At 43.4% G+C, this 22,151-nt stretch overlaps 1 protein-coding gene across 1 annotated transcript in view; it reads left to right on the plus strand.

Annotated features, from left to right (window-relative positions):
* Nucleotides 1-22,151, plus strand: part of LOC120994867 (acetylserotonin O-methyltransferase-like) — a 393,295-nt gene that overhangs the window by 206,406 nt on the left and 164,738 nt on the right. Inside the window, exons 5-6 of the mRNA XM_040423734.1 lie at nucleotides 1,260-1,378; nucleotides 10,301-10,441. Coding sequence (XP_040279668.1) covers nucleotides 1,260-1,378; nucleotides 10,301-10,441 — 260 coding nt within the window. The remainder of the gene's footprint in view (nucleotides 1-1,259; nucleotides 1,379-10,300; nucleotides 10,442-22,151) is intronic.

The raw sequence follows: 22,151 nt of genomic DNA on the forward strand, positions 1-22,151 counted from the left end.
AGGGCATTTTTTACGCATTTGGATTCCAAACTACTTCTCACGCTTTAGGTCCCCTAAAACAGTGTTTCCCAACCAGCATGCCTCCAGCTGTTGCAAAACTACAACTCCCAGCATTTTGTCAACTTGTCAATTTAACCCACAAGTTGCCAGTCTCTCCGATCTCCTGGTACCTGCCACTGGAACGTCCGTGACAGTGACGTCACCAGGCCTTACTGCTGGGTGCAATCCTCAAAGAAGAGCCCGGTAAATCAGCAGATCTCCTGAAAAAGCCTTTGCCATGGGCAATTCAGTGCAGGGCAAAAGATAGCATTGTAGCATGAAATGCTCTGATGCACTTGTCAGGGGGGCTGCCTGGGTGAAAATATGGGAATGTCCGGGTTCAGCTCTGAACCTGGACAACCCCTTTAAGTACAAAATGTAACCACATACATAGGCCTCATGCACACGACCGTATGTATTTTGCGGTCACCAAAAACAGATCCGCAAAAAATACGGATGACATCCGTGTGCATTCCGTATTTTGCAGAACGGAACAGCTGGCCCCTAATGGAACAGTCCTATCCTTGTCCGTAATGTGGACAATAATACGACATGTTCTATTTTTTTTCAGAACAGAAATATGGACATGTGGAAACGGAATGCACACGGAGTAACTTCCGGGTTTTTTTTGCGGACCCATTGAAATGAATGGTTCCGCATACAGTCCGCAAAAAAACCAGAATGGATACGGAAAGAAAGTACGTTCGTGTGCATGAGGCCTTACTGTGATATTAAAAATATGTTAACGTAAAGTAAACCACTACGAAATTGCAACTTTCAGTCATAGAAACTCAGGGGTGGACATAAAATATGTACCAAATCCAATTAGCAACCAAAGAGGAAAACAAAATGAAAACACCTGCAAGGTTACCGATTTCCTAGTTGTATAAACGGTTGCTAAATTTTCAAAAAACTTTTGATATGTCATAGAAACATATCAAAAGTTTAGATCAGCTGTGGTCTACATTCTCAGACCACCAGTGATCGCTATAACATAAGTCGAGAGAAGTGTGCATACTATCCCCCTACTGAGGATAGAATTAAAACATTCTAGGATTGGTGGGTGTCTCAGTGCTCAAACCCCCACTGATCAAAACTTTTGGTATATCTCTTTGACATAAAATGTTTTTAGTAAAGTTAGCGACCTCTTAAAAATTGAGGCATAAGAGGCTGTTCTTGTTTTTAACATAACTAATTCATTTATGATTGTTTAATATTAGATCAGAAGAGGACATGACAACTTTTATGCATTTTATGGACTCAACATGGAATATTTGTGGAAAAGATATTGTACAAGCTTTTGACCTCTCTGAGTTTCACACAGTCTATGATCTTGGAGGTAATAATAATTGTTATACTATTTTACTGGTCAAGAGAATTTTATCATTGACATCTCTGTAAATAATACTTCTATAGCCATCAAACAGAGAGGCGCAGGAATGAAAATTAAAATGAAAATTAAACTCAAAAATAAAAAAACAATTATCAAACACCTCTAAACTCACCTGTGCACATGATCGGGGGAGGGAGATAATGGATGAACCAGAAAAACACCTTGACGTGCATTTCACCCTCACGGATTCGTCAGGAGGTCCACCCAAGTTGAATCTACAGGACGTGTCCAAGGAGTTGACTAACCAACGCAGTCATAGAAGCAACTTCTCCAGTATTTGAACACAATCTCTGCACGCCTGGATGATATTACTGTCTCTGCTTCATGTCCACAAGCTGCAGCACCAGCTCTGCAACCTCAGTCTGTTCCACCCTTCGGGGGTGCCAGTATATATCTTCCATTAGTAGCCTCTTTTTGAGACCTTCCAGCTGCCCTGGATGAATTGATCTCACTGGCTACTCGCATACATCTTCCCTTCAGAAAATGCATCGGAGAATCTGCTCAAGAAAGAAGAACACCACAACTGGTACCTCCTTTACAGAAACTTTGCCTCCTTCTTCTTCATCCCATCCTGTAGAGCTCATGCAGCTGGATAAAGCAAGTTGTCTAATGAGAAGCTCCAGCACAGATGCATGAGCAAATTGTGTCTTCTTTGTGGTGGTAAGGGTCATTTTGTCAGAAATTGTCCCCTCAAGTCAGGAAACTCCAGTGATTAGGGTCTATAGGAGAGACAACCCTAGGTGAAGATGATTTCTCTCTGAAACTGACAATTCCTGTGGTTCTGTCCTATTTTAATATCTGGTTCACTGAACTGGCCTTCCTGGACTCCAGTTCTGCTAGCAATTTCTTGTGCCATGCTTTAGTGATCTGGTACGTACCCACATTATGTCAGGGAAGGTCCTTAGATGTCTTAGACGTATTGTCTGTGACGTCTTACAGAAACAATTCTATCCTGTATGCTAAAAAAGGAAAACAAATACAGCACCTACAGTACCATAGAATTTCAGTTGCAAAATCCAGATGTGCGCCCCTGGCGATGTGTAGAAATAGAGGCAGCATCCCAAAAAAATATTGTCTGGTATTGGATTACCATTTGAATTAAAGCATTAATTTCTTCATTTTTTGGGGATGCTGCCTCTATTTCTACACATCTCCAGGTGCGCACATCAGAATTTTGCCACTGAAATTCTATGGTATTGTAGGTGTTGTATTTGTTTTCCCTATATGGACTGCCCTGTATGCTAGAGTGTCCATGGATCTTCAGGTGAATGTTCTACATTTAGAGATCTCTTAGAAAAAAGGAAATTATACAGTGGCTCACCCGTCTGGTTCCAATGGATTAAAGTCCTCTAACCAATGGCTTAAGCACTGCCAAATATTATATACAAAAAATGTTACACTTACAGGAATCTCAATCTATATATTCATAATGTACATCCCATATGTATTATTAAAAATAAGAATAATACAACAATTCATGAATATGTAAGATAAGTAAAACTTGGATAAGGACAATTCATAAATGCATAAAGTCAAACTAATTTCCCAAATTTTAAATATTAGAAGCAATAAGCTCATGGGTACCCTTGTGTGAAATTGTCAGTGGTCTATGGGATTCCCACATTGACCTAGATCCTCATATACAGTATATAATCCCATAGAGCAGTGGCAATTACCTGAAAATATAGATGTAGATAACACAGGTAATTAACCCAACAGATATAGAAAAGAAACAATACAAATATATATGTTTTTTTTTTTTTTTAAAATAGTCCCAAAATTAATCCATATTAGTCTTGTTAGTTGTATTAGTACACAGGGGTGTAGCTATAGGTGAAGCAGGGGAAGTGGCTGCTTTGGGGCCCTGACCCAGAAGGGGCCCATCCAGGAGGAGGAGGACTAAAAGATTTTGTCAGGGCCCCCTCAACAGTATTACACAATAAAATTATATAGAGTGGCAGTATAGATGGATGGAACAGCTGCTGGGCCTGATCTGAGAGAGTGATCTTTACTAGCCACAGGAATGGGGTCGGCATGAAAGGAAGGGGTTATGAAAAAATTACCGGGGGAGGGGGGCCCCATTTCTAGCTACGCCACTGTAAGTACATGATTATTGCCCAATATATAAAGATGATAAGTACTTAAAAAATGGAAATAATATTATTGTATATTTGAAAAATTGTTCATAGAGGTCTACAGTATAAAAGATTCAGAGGATTACACGTGAGAGGTGCCAATGTTAGGTTAGGCTACTTTCACACTAGCGTTCGGGGCTCTGCTTGTGAGTTCTGTTTGAAGGCTCTCACAAGCGGCCCCGAACGCATCCTTACTGCCCAAATGCATTCTGAGTGGATGCGGATCCGCTCAGAATGCATCAGTCTTGCACCGTTTGGCCTCCGCTCCGCTCAGCCGGCGGACACCCGAACGCTGCTTGCAGCGTTCGGGTGTCCGCCTGGCCGTGCGGAGGCAAACGGATCCGTCCAGACTTACAATGTAAGTCAATGGGGACGGATCCGTTTGAAGTCGACACAATATGGCTCAATTTTCAAACGGATCCGTCCCCCATTGTCTTTCAATGTAAAGTCTGGACGGATCCGTCTGAACAACTTTCACACTTAGAATTTTTTCTAAACTATAATGCAGACGGATCCGTTCTGAACGGATCCCAACGTCTGCATTATAGGAGCGGATCCGTCTGTGCAGACACCAGACGGATCCGCTCTGAACGCAAGTGTGAAAGTAGCCTTAGCAGTTACAGTATTATGTAGAAATAATACCAGTATTTTGTAGCTGATATACTGCCAATATTTTGTTGCTAATGAATGTGTATAATAAAGCAGATATATTTTGATTGTACTTATCTGCCTTCTGTATAGATTATTTGGCAGTGGTTCGCTGCTGCCAATGTGGCCTGGTGCTCTAGAGTCCCACGTAGTAACTGAACGCCCCCCCCCCATAAGTGTTGTCTGGCCTAGGTTGCTTGAACTCAATGGGATGTACCTTGGGGTCTCACGTGGTGACTCTCGTCCTCCGCCACTAGCCAGCTATTCAATCTCACCTCTCCTCAGAAAGTTATCAATCTCTGCTTCAAGCACTGGTGGATCCAGGGGGGAGCAACGGGTCAATTGGCCCCCCGCCCCCAAAAATATAGTGAGAGAGTGGGCGCCGCTCCGTTCGCCCGCTGTGGCCCTGTTTCTCCCTGGGGGTTCCTTCTCCCTAGCTATATCGCTGTCCAATCGCAGCGCAGAGATCACAGCCAGGGAGAAAAAAATCTCCCAAGCCGTGAGCTCTGCGCTGCGATTGGACAGAGCTACAGCCAGGGAGAAGGAACGCCCAGGGAGAAACAGGGCAGACTCCTCCCTGGTGTTCAGATAGTAGCAATTACCATACAGCACTGTAGAAGGTAACGGGGCCACAGCGGGCGAACGGAGCGGCACCCAGGGATAATAGTAAGTGCAGTGAGATCCTTTGGCGCCGCGCTACATATACAGATAGTTATCTTACTATGTTTGGACCTCAAAAAAGTCCTCTGTAATATGTTTTTCAGGGCCCCTTCACATACACTGGCGTGGCGGCACCGGCGACATTGGTGGCCCGCCCTGTCCCTTCCACCCCCCCTCCTCTGTGCATCTTACTGCCAGCCAACCAGAATCAAGCCGGTACGATCCGGCGCCGTTCTAATTAGGCACCCCCACCAAGGCCCGGGAACTGGAAGTCCAGAACAGAGGAGTCGGGACAGGGACGGGACCTCATCTCACGGGTTGTGGACAACTGCGGCAGTGCCAGTGACAGTCTGACAGACTGTGCCGCTCCTGAGACCAGGCTCTGGATCCACCACTGGCTTCAAGTATATTTTCAGCATAGGTTTTGGATTTAGTCCAGCCTCCAAACGAGTCACCTGCATCGGCAAAAGTCAACCTCATATCTTGGAGGATTTTAATGACAACTCTCCATTTTTCATTGTTTATGCTCAGCATCTATGGATTTCTCTTCCCACTATCCTGAAGAAAGATCCTGAGAACTTGCTGACAGCATCAAGGCAGCAGTCCTTCTTAGAAGCTTCCTCCTTCAGTCTTGACCATGGGCATGGCCATCATAGTAGTGCTGCTTTTCCACTCCATCCTGGCTGTGGCCTTCTCTTTCATATGATGCACCTCCTGCTACCTGTAGGGTGCGCACGTGTGTTCTCTCTGGCTCTTAAAGGGCCAGCAGGTGCACAGCCAGGTTTCTGCGTAACTCACTAGGGTTTTTAAGGCACCATCCCCCGTGTAAAGGTGCCTGAATAATAATTTTTCTAGCTTGCTAGTTTCCTGCAAAGTTTCCTGAGGATAAGTCATCAATATTAAAATCCCAGAAAACCTGTTTAATTCTTGTGCTGAATGTTTTGTGCTGAGCTTGGTTCTGATGTCATATTTATGTTATTAGATTAGTTCTAGTACTGTGTTTATGTAATGGAATTGGTATGGCACTGTACCTTAAATAAGAGATCATGGTCTATTATTGAAGCCATGCCTCTCAAACGGCCACTCCCATTTTTGTTGCCACCTGCTTCATGAGTATCACTCTGTGAAGGGCTTTCCCAGTTTGGCATCAAATTAATTACAAAAACAAATCCTAGGTTATCAGGCCACTGACAAAACATAAAAACTCCCTAGCTATCAAGCTCTAGGGATACTTTCTAGAACATCAAACACATATTTGGGAGCATTTACTAGTGTTGTTTCACCACAAAAATTGCTTACAATTTGCAGAAAATAAAAAAGATATTACTTGTGCCAAATATATCAAGTTCTTTCACCTTTTTTTTCTCTCTTGAAAGAATCAATTTCACCAGAAAAAATTGTTTGTACTCCAAAGTATGTCTGGCTAGCAAACTGGTGTATGGTATGCCTCATTTAAAGTGGTGAATAACAAAAAGGAGCAAATAGCAGTGTATATAAAAAAAAATGAAGTGGTGTAAAAATGAAGTAGGATAAAAATAAATAAAACCTAGTATAGCACATGTGATATTTGCGATTTTTATTAAAGAAAGTCAAAATTCTGCACAGGGACAAATCAGGTTTTGTCAAGAGATGCAAAACAGGCATGAAATGTCATATTTAATACGGATGGAGTAGAGTTAACATCCTGTTTTCTGAGATTTCTGAGTTGTGTTATCTAATCTAAGGAAACACCTTCAATTGCTTTTCAATGGCTTTTTTCTCAAGATAACGCGAGTTAAGAAATTTGAGTTAAGAGCTGGAGTGCTAACCCTGCTACATCTGTATATGGAGTAATTTGTTGCAAATGGGGTTTAAGACAAAAAAAAGGTAGTTTTCAGTCTGGAATAAAATTTTATAATAAGTGTGCGCCAAATGATAAATAAGGCAGATGAAGCACCACTTTTGATTGTTGGAGTGATAGGTTTTTGGTGCTAATAACAACATTATTGATAAATCTCTCTCATTGTCCACAGCAGTTATCATGATGGCTCTCAGGCTGAAAATGCCTGACTTCTCCAGAAAGGAAGCCTTGTGTGAGCAACCCACATCTTATTCCAAGAGCCCTCACATATGTCAACTAATGTGTTTAATTAATCAGCCCAAACTGAATGTCCTCACTATGAAGTGGAGTCTTCTCTTTTCTTTTGGATCCAGAAACCCATTAACTTTTTTAGGCCTTTTATGCTAAAAATTAAAAAATAACACTTACAGTATCTAGCAAAGCGCCCTTGTCAACATGGCAGATGATATGAAATGCACCACTGGTGTACATCATTTAATGAGTGCTGCCTTATCATCCCTTTCTTCTGATTATATGTGCAGCGAGCCCATGGAGAGCTAATGAAGAGGATGGGAGTAGTACTGACCCAGATGAGGTGTTATATCATGGTGTACTCCCTAAAGCAGTTTCTCCCTGGGAACAGTACAGTGGAAATATAGTTTGAATAATAAAGCCAAAAGTGAACCGTCTCTTTTTACTAAGTGCAAATTATAACTTATGGTACAACCAATAGCAGCAGATTCAAAGTGCAATCTCTGGCACCAGTTGAGGAGATATGTCTTTGATGTCTTCAAATGGTTGCTTGTGCTTATAGGTGTCCTCTGTCAAGTTCAGACTGGAACTTTAACTGGCTTAGTGGTGATTTTGGGTGAATGATGTCTGAGCTGTAGTCTTTGACCTTGCAGCAGTTTCGGAAATTCAGAATTTTGTTGATTACTCTGTTGTCTTGTCTTTCAAGTGTTTTCTTGAGGTGGGATTGAGTTGTCTCTCTGGAGAATATTTACAAGGAGATGGAGCTCTGCAGTATGCTTCCTCTCCCTTCAAAGACTACACAGCAACTCACCCTCCTGGCAAGATGCAGGATCAGCCCACTCCTATCAAGAGGCGAGGGTGGTTAGCCCAGTTCTTTCCAACCATTTTCCAACAATACCTCCTACTGGTGTGCACGGCCAAAACATAAAGTTACTATACAATACATAACTATATACACTGCTCAAAAAAATAAAGGGAACACTTAAACAACACAATGTAACTCCAAGTCACTCACACTTCTGTGAAATCAAACTGTCCACTTAGGAAGCAACACTGAGTGACAATCAATTTCACATGCTGTTGTGCAAATGGGATAGACAACAGGTGGAAATTATAGGCAATTAGCAAGACACCCCCAATAAAGGAGTGGTTATGCAGGTGGTGACCCCAGACCACTTCTCAGTTCCTATGCTTCCTGGCTGATGTTTTGGTCACTTTTGAATGCTGGCGGTGCTTTCACTCTAGTGGTAGCATGAGACGGAGTCTACAACCCACACAAGTTGCTCAGGTAGTACAGCTTATCCAGGATGGCACATCAATGCGAGCTGTGGCAAGAAGGTTTGCTGTGTCTGTCAGCGTAGTGTCCTGAGCATAGAGGTGCTACCAAGAGACAGGCCAGTACATCAGGAGACGTGGAGGAGGCCGTAGGAGGGCAACAACCCAGCAGCAGGACCACTACCTCCGCCTTTGTGCAAGGAGGAACAGGAGGAGCACTGCCAGAGCCCTGCAAAATGACCTCCAGCAGTCCACAAATGTGCATGTGTCTGCTCAAACGGTCAGAAACAGACTCCATGAGGGTGATATGAGGGCCTGACGTCCACAGGTGGGGGTTGTGCTTACAGACCAACACCGTACAGGACGTTTGGCATTTGCCAGAGAACACCAAGATTGGCAAATTCACCACCCTGTGCCCTTCACAGATGAAAGCAGGTTCACACTGAGCACATGTGACAGACGTGACAGAGTCTTGAGACGCCGTGGAGAACGTTCTGCTGCCTGCAACATCCTCTAGCATGACCGGTTTGGCATTGGGTCAGTAATGGGGTGGGGTGGCATTTCTTTGGAGGGCCGCACAGCCCTCCATGTGCTCGCCAGAGGTAGCCTGACTGCCATTAGGTACCGAGATGAGATCCTCAGACCCCTTGTGAGACCATATGCTGGTGCGGTTGGCCCTGGGTTCCTCCTAATGCAAGACAATGCTAGACCTCATGTGGCTGGAGTGTGTCAGCAGTTCCTGCAAGACGAAGGCATTGATGCTATGGACTGGCCCGCTCGTTCCCCAGACCTGAATCCAATTAAGCACATCTGGGACATCATGTCTCGCTCTATCCACCAACGTCACGTTGCACCACAGACTGTCCAGGAGTTGGCAGATGCTTTAGTACAGGTCTGGGAGGAGATCCCTCAGGAGACCGTCCGCCACCTCATCAGGAGCATGCACAGGCGTTGTAGGGAGGTCATACAGGCACGTGGAGGCCACACACACTACTGAGCCTCATTTTGACTTGTTTTAAGGACATTACATCAAAGTTGGATCAGCCTGTAGTGTGTTTTTCCACTTTAATTTTGAGTGTGACTCCAAATCCAGACCTCCATGGGTTGAAAAATTTGATTTCCTTTCTTTTTATTTTTGTGTGATTTTGTTGTCAGCACATTCAACTATGTAAAGAAGAAAGTATTTCAGAAGAATATTTAATTAACTCAGATCTAGGATGTTATTTTTGTGTTCCCTTTATTTTTTTGAGCAGTGTACAATAAAACAATGATTGCAGATACCCATATGGCATATGTCCTGGTAAAATGTACCAGGCATGCTGGTAGTTATTAGTTTTGATCACGAATATTCGAATTTTGAATTTTTATCACGAATATAGGTACTTCGAAAATACGATAATATTTCGAATATAGTTATATATATTCGGAAATTCGAATATTAGTTTTTTTTTTTTATCAGTACACATGATCCCTCACTGCTTCTAGCTTGTGGGCCAATAAAAAGGCTGCAATATACTTGACTTTAGGAGTAGTAGTGTTTTTTAATATTCGCTATATTGCTATATATTCTTGTTTTAGAATATTCGAAAAAACTAAGTTATAGCAATATAGAGAATATTCAAAAAAAAAGAATATAGAGCAATTTAGCTAATATAGTGCTATAATCTTCTTTGTCTAATAGTTGTAAGCTGAAAAATTTGCAATAAAAAATTCGAATACGAAAATTTGAATTCCGAAAATTTGCATATTACACAATCATTACCTTTCCGATTTTTCGAGAAAAAAAAATTTTGATTTTTCAAATTTGCTAATATTCGACGAATATTCTACATAATATTCGCGAAATATCGCGAATTCGAATATGACCCCTGCCGCTCATCACTAGTAGTTATGGACCGAGAAAATGTTCTGTATTGCTGGGGAGTGCTGTCCATTTTTTCTTCCACTTTTCAACATGAACCTACATCCTAGTAGCTGCAATGCTATTATAAACAGTAATATATATATATATATATATATATATATATATATTGGTTATTGTTCCCAACTTGCACTTAAAAATACCCCTTTCTCTTATAGGATGTACAGGAAGTCTTGCAAAACAACTTGTATCTATATATAAGGAGTCAACAGTCACCATTATGGACCTGCTAAAAGTTGTGGAAGCAGCTAAGAAGCATTTTGTAACAGATAAGGAGCAGAAGATACATTTCCTTGAAGGTGCAGTATATAAAAGAAAGAAATGACAGCAAAGGATAGCATCTCATATGCATGTGTTGTTTTTCTTACTCTACATTCATAGTGTATGGATATATAACATTAGGAATTACTCTTAAACGAGGACCTTTCATGGGTCCAGACATTATAAACTAAGTATCAGGATACGTAGGGGATAATGCAGGGATCTAACTGCACTTACTATTTTTCCTGGGCGCCACTCCGTTCGCCCGCTGTGGCTCCCATTGTATTATCCCGCCTAGTATGCTAATTAATAGCATCGGAGCAATGAGGAGGAGACTGAGTCTTTCTCCGTGGGTGTCTCCTTCTCCCCTTGTTGTAGCGCTGTCCAATCGCAGAGGAGAGCGTCAGAGCCAGGGAGAAAAATAAACTTACTACAGCCAGGGGAGAAGGAGACGCCCACTGCGAAAGACTCAGTCTCCTCCTCATTGCTCCGATGCTACTAATTAGCATACCAGACGGGATAATACAATGGGAGCCACAGCAGGCGAATATAACGGCCCCCAGGAAAAATTGTATCCTGATACTTAGTTTATAATGTCTGGACCCATGAAAGGTCCTCTTTAATGCAGTTTCCTAATATACATGCAATAAAAACATAAATGTGGCTAAGATATTATTTTAAGCTATATTCATAGGTGTTGTACTGTATTTTTATATAAATAGTATATATATATATATATATATATACACTCACCTAATGAATTATTAGGAACACCATACTAATACGGTGTTGGACCCCCTTTTGCCTTCAGAACTGCCTTAATTCTACATGGCATTGATTCAACAAGGTGCTGATAGCATTCTTTAGAAATGTTAGCCCATATTGCTAGGATAGCATCTTGCAGTTGATGGAGATTTGAGGGATGCACATCCAGGGCACGAAGCTCCCGTTCCACCACATCCCAAAGATGCTCTATTGGGTTGAGATCTGGTGACTGTGGGGGCCATTTTAGTACAGTGAACTCATTGTCATGTTGAAGAAACCAATTTGAAATGATTTGAGCTTTGTGACATGGTGCATTATCCTGCTGGACCATCAGAGGATGGATACATGTTCTCATTTTGTTTACACCAAATTCGGACTCTACCATTTGAATGTCTCAACAGAAATCGAGACTCATCAGACCAGGCAACATTTTTCCATTCTTCAACAGTCCAATTTTGGTGAGCTCGTGCAAATTGTAGCTTCTTTTTCCTATTTGTAGTGGAGATGAGTGGTACCCGGTGGGGTCTTCTGCTGTTGTAGCCCATCCGCCTCAAGGTTGTGCGTGTTGTGGCTTCACAAATGCTTTGCTGCATACCTCGGTTGTAACGAGTGGTTATTTCAGTCAACGTTGCTCTTCTATCAGCTTGAATCAGTCGGCCCATTCTCCTCTTATCTCTAGCATCCACAAGGCATTTTTGCCCACAGGACTGCCACATACTGGATATTTTTCGCTTTTCACACCATTCTTTGTAAACCCTACAAATGATTGTGCGTGAAAATCCCAGTAACTAAGCAGATTGTGAAATACTCAGACCGGCCCGTCTGGCACCAACAACGATGCTACGCTCAAAATTGCTTAAATCACCTTTCTTTCCCATTCTGACATTCAGTTTGGAGTTCAGTAGATTGTCTTGACCAGGACCACACCCCTAAATGCATTGAAGCAACTGCCATGTGATTGGTTGACTAGATAATTGTATTAATGAGAAATAGAACAGGTGTTCCTAATAATTCTTTAGGTGAGTGTGTATATATATATATTAATAACACATTGCGGAATCTGCACTGAAAGATATGCTGTGTGCTTATGACCTTTTTCAAGTTATCCATCCATCATGTAGTGGTGGTATAAATAAACTATATGGATGAAAGTATTGCCACATATAAGCATTACAGAAGCTTTTATGACATCCCATCTTAAATCCATAAGCATTAATACAGAGTTGGCTCCCCACTTTGCAGCTAAAACACTATTCACTCTTTTACAAGGTTTTTGTGGACTTTTTGCCTATTCATCCTGAAGAGCATTTTTGAGGCCAGACACTGATGTTGGTTGTGAAGACCTTGGTCACAATCTCCATTTTAGTTCATGCAAAAAGTGTTTCAGGGGCTGAGGTCAAGGGCCAGTCAAATTCTTCACACCAAACTCACCCGGCCATGCCTTTATGGACCTTGCTTTATGCACAATGAGGTACAATCATGATGGATGGATAACTTGAAAAAGGTCATAAGCACACACAGCACAGCACATCTGTCCTTGTGGTGCATGCGGTCCGCCCCGGCATCCTCCATTGTACGCATTTTTTGCTGGGGATTGCCGTTACCTGCGGACAGCATGCGGAGGAATTGCTCCCCCAGTTATAGACACGCTACAGTGTCTGGGTTTTGAGCATTTCCACCCGTTTAGGACACATTTTCTTTTGTGAGTTTTTGAAGTTCTGTTCAGACCTGAATCGAATCAGGCTGAACCAAAGTTGTTCAAATTGCCCTGAAAGTTGATATATAACCCCCTCTAGCCTCCTAGGACACAGAATTATGGGGAAAATGAGTTGTCTCTTTTCATTTATTTTTCATGATTTTTTTTCTTTAAACCTTTCCCCCTCCCTAACTGCAATGACCGTAATAGTAAATGATGTTTGAGTGACACTGACATACATAGCTATGGGTAAATGCATGTTTCACAGCTTTAATATACAGCGTGTTTAAAAATGCACTGCGTGATAACGTGTGTTATGCTTTTTTCATATTCCAAACCTTCTAAAAACTGTCTATTATTGGGGGCAAATGATGTTTAACCACTTAAGGACCACAGGTTTATACCCCCCTAGTGACCAGGCCCTTTTTTACAAATCGGCACTTCACAACTTTAGCGGTTTAATGCTCGGTCATGCAACTTACCACCCAAATTAATTTTACCTCCTTTTCTTCTCACTAATAGAGCTTTCATTTGGTGGTATTTCATTGCTGCTGACATTTTTACTTTTTTTGTTATTAATCGAAATTTAACGATTTTTTTTGCAAAAAAATGACATTTTTCACTTTCAGTTGTAAAATTTAGCAAAAAAAAACGACATCCATATATAAATTTTTCTCTAAATTTATTGTTCTACATGTCTTTGATAAAAAAAAAATGTTTGGGTAAAAAAAAAATGGTTTGGGTAAAAGTTATAGCGTTTACAAACTATGGTACAAAAATGTGAATTTCCGCTTTTTGAAGCAGCTCTGACTTTCTGAGCACCTGTCATGTTTCCTGAGGTTCTACAATGCCCAGACAGTACAAACACCCCACAAATGACCCCATTTCGGAAAGTAGACACCCTAAGGTATTCGCTGATGGGCATAGTGAGTTCATAGAACTTTTTATTTTTTGTCACAAGTTAGCGGAAAATGATGATTTTTTTTTTTCTTTTCTTACAAAGTCTCATATTCCACTAACTTGTGACAAAAAATAAAAACTTCCATGAACTCACTATGCCCATCACGAAATACCTGGGGGTGTCTTATTTCCAAAATGGGGTCACTTGTGGGGTAGTTATACTGCCCTGGCATTTTAGGGGCCCGAATGCGTGAGAAGTAGTTTGAAATCAAAATCTGTAAAAAATGGCCGGTGAAATCCGAAAGGTGCTCTTTGGAATGTGGGCCCCTTTGCCCACCTAGGCTGCAAAAAAGTGTCACACATGTGGTATCGCCGTATTCAGGAGAAGTTTGGCAATGTGTTTTGGGGTGTCTTTTTACATATACTCATGCTGGGTGAGAGAAATATCTCGGCAAAAGACAACTTTTCCCATTTTTTATACAAAGTTGGCATTTGACCAAGATATTTATCTCACCCAGCATGGGTATATGTAAAATGACACCCCAAAACACATTCCCCAACTTCTCCTGAGTACAGTTATACCTGATGTGTGACACTTTTTTGCAGCCTAGATGCGCAAAGGGGCCCACATTCCTTTTATGAGGGCATTTTTAGACATTTGGATCCCAGACTTCTTCTCACGCTTTAGGACCCCTAAAATGCCAGGGCAGTATAAATACCCCACATGTGACCCCATTTTGGAAAGAAGACACCCCAAGGTATTCAATGAGGAGCATGGCGAGTTCATCGAATTTTTTTTTTTTTGGCACAAGTTAGCAGAAATTGATTTTATTTTTTTTTTCTCACAAAGTCTCCCTTTCCGCTAACTTGGGACAAAAATTTCAATCTTTCATGGAATCAATATGCCCCTCACGGAATACTTTGGGGTGTCTACTTTCCGAAATGGGGTCACATGTGGGGTATTTATACTGCCCTGGCATTCTAGGGGCCCTAAAGCGTGAGAAGAAGTCTGGAATATAAATGTCAAAATTTTTTTACGCATTTGGATTCCGTGAGGGGTATGGTGAGTTCATGTGAGATTTTATTTTTTGACACAAGTTAGTGGCATATGAGTGTCACGACTGTGACTGATCCAGACAGGTCTGGGAGGAGAAGGTCGCAGCGACTTGCTACTCGCGATAGCTTGTGAGTTTGCTCCGTGGTTCAGGGTATGTCATCTGGGTTTTGCCTTGTGAACCTTTTTGTCCTGACTGGGAGTTTGTAGGCATCCTTCTCAGGTGAGTCCTGTCTGCCACTCCCAGCTACTATATTAGTTTCAGTTTCACTTGCAGTCATTGCCAGATATAGTCCTTACTTCCAGTGCTACTCTGACCTTGGAAGGAGATCGATTGATGGTGTTGCTGTGGAGCTCTTGTCCGGCGTGGACTGTCGTGTTTGGGATCGCCTTCTCAGCTCGTGACTGGATAAGTCTATCTGCTGTAGATTGTTTGTTGTTGTCTTCCCCTGTTGTTCTCCTAGACTTGAGTGATGGTGACTAGCACTCCCATCGGCCTTTCCCCAGTCCAGTGTTAGGGCGACTGAGGGTTTAGGCATCCAGCTCGCCGCACGGGTTCACACCCCGTCTAGGGTATCAGGGCAGACAGGTGCCAGCTTAGGGTGACTCAGGGGTGGCCATTCTATTTCCCATCCGTAGATAAGGGTCCCCCTTCCCCTCCGTCTGGTGCGACACGACTGCTGCTGGGATAGCGGTCGTGACAGTATATCTGGCCTTTTAAAAAATAAAAAAAAAATAAAAAAAAATAAAAGTGACATTTCATTTTTTTTTCTTTTTTGCTTGCTGTTTTGCTTTGTATTTTGTCTGTTCCACTATGGATCCGGTTTCGGTTTTGGCGAAACAATTACAGGGGTTATCCCTTGAAGTGGCAGGATTAAAAGCAACAGTGCTGCAGCAGCAATCCTTGGGTTCCACCGTTGCTACGGGAAACCAAGGTACTCCTGAGCCAAAAGTGGCTTTACCTGATAGGTTCTCAGGAGGGAGAGACCAATTTGTAACCTTCAGAGAAGCTTGCAAGTTGTTCTTCAGGTTACGCCCTAGATCCTCCGGCGGTGAGGAACAATGGGTGTGCATTGTAATTTCTCTCCTGCAAGGAGATCCGCAGGCTTGGGCTTTCTCCCTACCATCAGACTCTCCGGCCTTACGATCAGTGGAGGAGTTTTTTGAAGCCCTGGGTCTCGTATATGATGACCCGGACAGGGTCTCACTGGCTGAGTCTAAGCTGCGTAGACTTCGGCAAGAGAACCGGTCTGCTGAACAATATTGTTCCGAATTCCGTAGGTGGGCTACTGATACGTTATGGAACGACTCGGCCCTTAGGAGTCAGTTCTGCCAGGGGTTGTCTGAAAAATTAAAAGATGCGCTGGCGATATACAGAGGCTGCTATGTCTCTGTCCATAAGAATCGACAGACGACTCAGGGAGAGACTATTAAATTTTACGGAGGCCTCTATAGGGCAGGGATCGGTCTGTTATGGTCCAGTCGAACCAATGCAAATAGGGGGCGCCACTAGACGGGTGAATCCTCCTAAATTCCGCCGTAGGTCAGAGGTTTGTTTTCGTTGTGGGGGGAGGGGTCATTTTGTAAAGGTTTGTCCCTCAGAACCCAAGAGACCACAAACAAAGGAGCCGCCGGAAAACTAGAGTCCCCAGACTGTGCGGAGGAGAACAGTCTGGGCGTATTCGTTTCCTCCATACGCATGTCTCAGTTTTTGTTGTCCGCTACCGTTGAGGCGGGCAATAAAACTGAGATCTGTTCCGTCTTTTTGGACAGTGGGGCGGGGGTCAACTTGGTGGATTCACGGTTTGCTCAGGCTCTGGGTTTTACTCCGGAACCGGTATGCAGAACTATTCCTGTTTTTGCCATCGACTCCTCCCCTCTTACTCAGAGAGAGTTAACTCAGATCATCCATAATATCCATCTGCAGGTAGGGGACCTCCATAAAGAGCATATCTCTTGTTATGTCCTGGACGGTCTTCCGGCTCCTATAGTATTGGGGCTTCCCTGGCTGGTGACTCACAATCCAGTGGTGGATTGGCAGGCCGGGGAGATTGTGGAGTGGAGTGAACGTTGTAAGGACAACTGCTTGAGTAGTAGGTGCTCTACACTCTCTGTAACATCTTTACCTGCCTTTCTGTCAGATTTTATGGATGTGTTCTCTGAGAAGGGTTGTCAGGGGTTACCACCTCATCGTCCATATGATTGCCCGATTAATCTATTACCTGGGGCAAAACTACCTAAAACCCGGTTATACAATCTTTCCGGCCCGGAGAGGAAGGCTATGAAAGATTATATTTCGGAGAGTTTGGCTAAGGGACACATCAGACCCTCTTCTTCACCTGTGGCTGCAGGGTTCTTTTTCATTAAAAAGAAAGATGGGGGCCTACGTCCTTGCCTGGATTTCCGGGAATTAAACCGGATAACTATCCGAGATCCCTATCCTCTTCCTCTCATTCCCGACCTCTTTAATCAGGTTGCTGGTGCTAAATGGTTCTCCAAAATGGATCTCAGAGGAGCCTATAACCTGGTTCGCATCAAAGAGGGGGATGAGTGGAAGACGGCTTTTAATACTCCGGAAGGGCATTATGAAAATCTGGTCATGCCATTTGGTCTTACTAATGCGCCTGCGGTATTCCAACATTTTGTCAACGATATTTTTAGTCACCTTATCGGGAGATTTGTTGTGATATATCTTGATGACATCCTGGTCTATTCCGCAGATCTGGATACACATAAGATCCATGTGAGACAAGTGCTGCAGATATTAAGGGCCAACAAATTGTTTGCTAAGTTAGAAAAATGTGTGTTCGCCGTAAAAGAACTGCCATTTCTGGGGTATGTGTTGTCAGATTCAGGTTTCCGCATGGATCCAGAGAAAGTCCGGGCGATTATAGACTGGGATCTGCCTGAGAACCTGAAGGCATTGCAACGCTTCCTGGGGTTTGCCAATTTTTATAGAAAGTTTATAAAGAACTATTCCTTGGTGGTCAAACCACTGACGGACATGACCCGAAAGGGATCCGATTTTTCCAAATGGTCACATGCAGCCAAAACTGCCTTTGCGTCTCTGAAGGAGAGGTTCACCTCGGCCCCTATTCTCGTACAGCCAGATGTCTCGCTTCCTTTTATTGTAGAGGTTGACGCATCAGAGGTGGGGGTGGGAGCGGTACTATCTCAGGGCCCGTCCCCTGGAGAATGGCGTCCGTGTGCTTTCTTTTCGAAGAAATTGTCTACTGCAGAAAGGAACTATGATATTGGCAACAGGGAACTTTTGGCTATTAAGTTGACCTTTGAGGAGTGGCGTCATTTTTTGGAGGGGGCGGTTCATCCCGTCACGGTGATTACTGATCACAAAAACTTATTATATCTGGAGTCTGCTAAACGTCTTACCCCTAGACAGGCTCGGTGGTCGTTATTTTTTACTAGGTTTAATTTTGTAATAACCTATCGCCCGGGGGCAAAAAATACTAAGGCGGATGCATTGTCTCGTAGTTTTCCTGGAGGGGGTGATGTTGAGGTACCAGAGCCCATTTTGCAAAAGGGGGTGGTGGTCTCTGCATTACACTCAGGTTTGGAGGGGAGGGTGTTGGAAGCCCAGGGGGACGCCCCGGCCTCCTGCCCCTCGGGTAAACTGTTTGTGCCAGAAAATTTACGACTGGAGATACTAAAAGAACACCATAACTCCACACTGGCAGGACACCCAGGTAGTAGGGCAACCTCTGAGTTAGTGTCTCGTCGGTTCTGGTGGCCTAAATGGCGCCAGGAGGTGTTGAATTTTGTGTCTGCATGTGCTACCTGTGCTCGTTCTAAGGTAGATCATACTCGTCCGGCAGGGCGTCTTTTACCTCTGGCCATCCCCAACAGGCCTTGGACGCACCTGTCAATGGATTTCATTACGGATCTACCAGTATCAGCGGGGAAGACTGTTATTCTGGTAGTTGTTGACAGATTCAGTAAAATGGTGCACTTTATTGCTCTTGCCGCATTGCCTAATGCTAACACACTGGCTCAGGTTTTTATTGACCACATCGTGAAGCTTCACGGGGTCCCTTCCGATATTGTTTCGGATCGTGGTACCCAATTCGTTTCTAAATTTTGGAAAGCTTTTTGTTCTCGTTTAGGGGTTCATCTGTCGTTTTCTTCATCTTTCCATCCACAGTCCAACGGTCAGACTGAACGTACCAATCAAAACCTAGAGACATATTTGAGATGCTTTGTTTCCGAAAATCAGGAGGAATGGTCATCTTATTTACCGTTAGCTGAGTTCGCCATTAATAATCGTCGTCAAGAATCCACTGATAAGTCACCATTTTTTGGTGCGTATGGTTTCCATCCTCAGTTTTGTACGTTTAGTGATGGGGGGCCGTCTGGGATTCCCGAGGAGGAACGATTTGCGTCTTCACTTTCTTCAGTGTGGCAGAGTGTGCAAGAAAGTTTGAAGAGAATTGGTGGTAGATACAAACGTGCGGCTGATAGGAAGCGCTCTGAAGGTCCGGACCTTGGGGTGAATGACTTGGTGTGGTTGTCTACCAGAAATATCAAGTTGAAGGTTCCCTCGTGGAAATTGGGTCCGAGATTTATTGGTCCTTATAGGGTAATTAAGATCATTAACCCGGTGGCTTTTCGTCTGGAGCTACCTCAGACTCTAAGGATCCATAATGTCTTCCACAGATCTCTGCTTAAGAGATATGTAGAACCTCCTGAACCATTGCCACTACCGCCTCCACCGGTGGTTGTTGATGGCAGTCTTGAGTTTCAGGTAGAAAAGATTGTTGATTCACGATATGTTCGCCGCTCTATTCAGTACCTGGTGCACTGGAAAGGTTATGGTTCCGAAGAGAGAATGTGGGTTCCAGCATCAGAGATAAAAGCGGACAGACTCATTCGGGCTTTTCATAGCTCCCATCCGGAGAGGCCTGGTCTTGAGGGTCCAGGGGCCCCTCGTAGAAAGGGGGGTACTGTCACGACTGTGACTGATCCAGACAGGTCTGGGAGGAGAAGGTCGCAGCGACTTGCTACTCGCGATAGCTTGTGAGTTTGCTCCGTGGTTCAGGGTATGTCATCTGGGTTTTGCCTTGTGAACCTTTTTGTCCTGACTGGGAGTTTGTAGGCATCCTTCTCAGGTGAGTCCTGTCTGCCACTCCCAGCTACTATATTAGTTTCAGTTTCACTTGCAGTCATTGCCAGATATAGTCCTTACTTCCAGTGCTACTCTGACCTTGGAAGGAGATCGATTGATGGTGTTGCTGTGGAGCTCTTGTCCGGCGTGGACTGTCGTGTTTGGGATCGCCTTCTCAGCTCGTGACTGGATAAGTCTATCTGCTGTAGATTGTTTGTTGTTGTCTTCCCCTGTTGTTCTCCTAGACTTGAGTGATGGTGACTAGCGCTCCCATCGGCCTTTCCCCAGTCCAGTGCTAGGGCGACTGAGGGTTTAGGCATCCAGCTCGCCGCACGGGTTCACACCCCGTCTAGGGCATCAGGGCAGACAGGTGCCAGCTTAGGGTGACTCAGGGGTGGCCATTCTATTTCCCATCCGTAGATAAGGGTCCCCCTTCCCCTCCGTCTGGTGCGACACGACTGCTGCTGGGATAGCGGTCGTGACAATGAGACTTTGTAATAAAAAAAATATATATTTCCGCTAACTTGGGCCAAAAAAATGTCTGAATGGAGCCTGATCAATGACAGGGGGGGTGATTAATGACAGGGGGGTGATCAATGACAGGCGTGTGATCAGGGAGTCCATATGGGGTGATCACCCCCCTGTCATTGATCACCCCCCTATAAGGCTCCATTCAGATGTCCGTATGTGTTTTGCGGATCCGATCCATGTATAGGTGGATCCGTAAAAAACATACGGACATCTGAATGCAGCCTTACAGGGGGGTGATCAATGACAGGGGGGTGATCAATGACAGGGGGGTGATAAGGGAGTCTATATGGGGTGATCACCCCCCTGTCATTGATCACCCCCCTATAAGGCCTAATTCAGATGTCCGTATGTGTTTTGCGGATCCGATCCATGTATCCGTGAATCCGTAAAAAACATACGGACATCTGAATGGAGCCTTACAGGGGGGTGATCAATGACAGGGGGGTGATCAGGGAGTCTATATGGGGTGATCACCCCCCTGTAAGGCTCCATTCAGACGTCTGTATGTGTTTTGCGGATCCGATCCATGTATCCGTGGATCCGTAAAAAACATACGGACATCTGAATGCAGCCTTACAGGGGGGTGATCAATGACAGGGGGGTGATCAATGACAGGGGGGTGATCAGGGAGTCTATATGGGGTGATCACCCCCCTGTCATTGATCACCCCCCTGTAAGGCTGCATTCAGATGTCTGTATGTGTTTTGCGGATCCGATCCATGTATCCGTGGATCCGTAAAAAACATACGGACATCTAAATGCAGCCTTACAGTGGGGTGATCAATGACAGGGGGGTGAAAAATGACAGGGGGGTGATCAGGGAGTCTATATGGGGTGATCACCCCCCTGTCATTGATCACCCCAATGTAAGGCTGCATTCAGATGTCTGTATTAGTGTTGAGCGCGAATATTCGAATTGCGAATTTTTTTCTCGAATATCGCAGTTTCGAGATTTTGCGAATATTTAGAATATCGTTCTATATATTCGCGAAATCGAATATTCGTTTTTTTTCTTTTTTTTTTTATTATATTTTTTTCTTTCCCACTTCCCTAAAATTGTTCTTACCTGTCCTTTGGATTCCTGGCTTCCTGGCTGCTCCAGTCAGTGGCATTTTCAACTTACTGCTATATTCCATATTAGCTAAATTACAATCTAATCTATATGTGTATTTTACGAAATTTCGCAATAGTCGCAATTGCGATGCGAGTAATATAACACGAAATTTTCGCATGAAGATTTCAACTTAGCACTGCTATACTCCATATTCTAGCCTAATATGGAATATAGCTGTGCTAAGTTAGCACTGCTATATTCCATATTAGGCTAGAATATGGAGTATAGCAGTGCTAAGTTGAAATCTTCATGCGAATATTTCGTGTTATATTACTCGCATCGCAATTTCGACTTTTTCAAATGTTCTTAATATTGCTCTAACTTCGTCTTTTAGAAATTTCGTAATATTGCTCTAACTTCGTCTCTTAGAATATTACGAATATTCTAAAAGACGAAGTTAGAGCAATATTAAGAAATTTCGTAAAATACACATATAGATTGTAATTTAGCTAATATAGTGCTATAATCCCTTTTTTTTCCTGTAATTTTTTTTTGCCTCTTCTGAACCTAAGTTTTGTAAAATATGTACACTATTAAAAATTATTACTATAGCAGTATATTAGCTTAAA

Source organism: Bufo bufo, chromosome 3, assembly GCF_905171765.1.
Source record: "Bufo bufo chromosome 3, aBufBuf1.1, whole genome shotgun sequence".
NCBI classification, from domain to species: domain Eukaryota; kingdom Metazoa; phylum Chordata; class Amphibia; order Anura; family Bufonidae; genus Bufo; species Bufo bufo.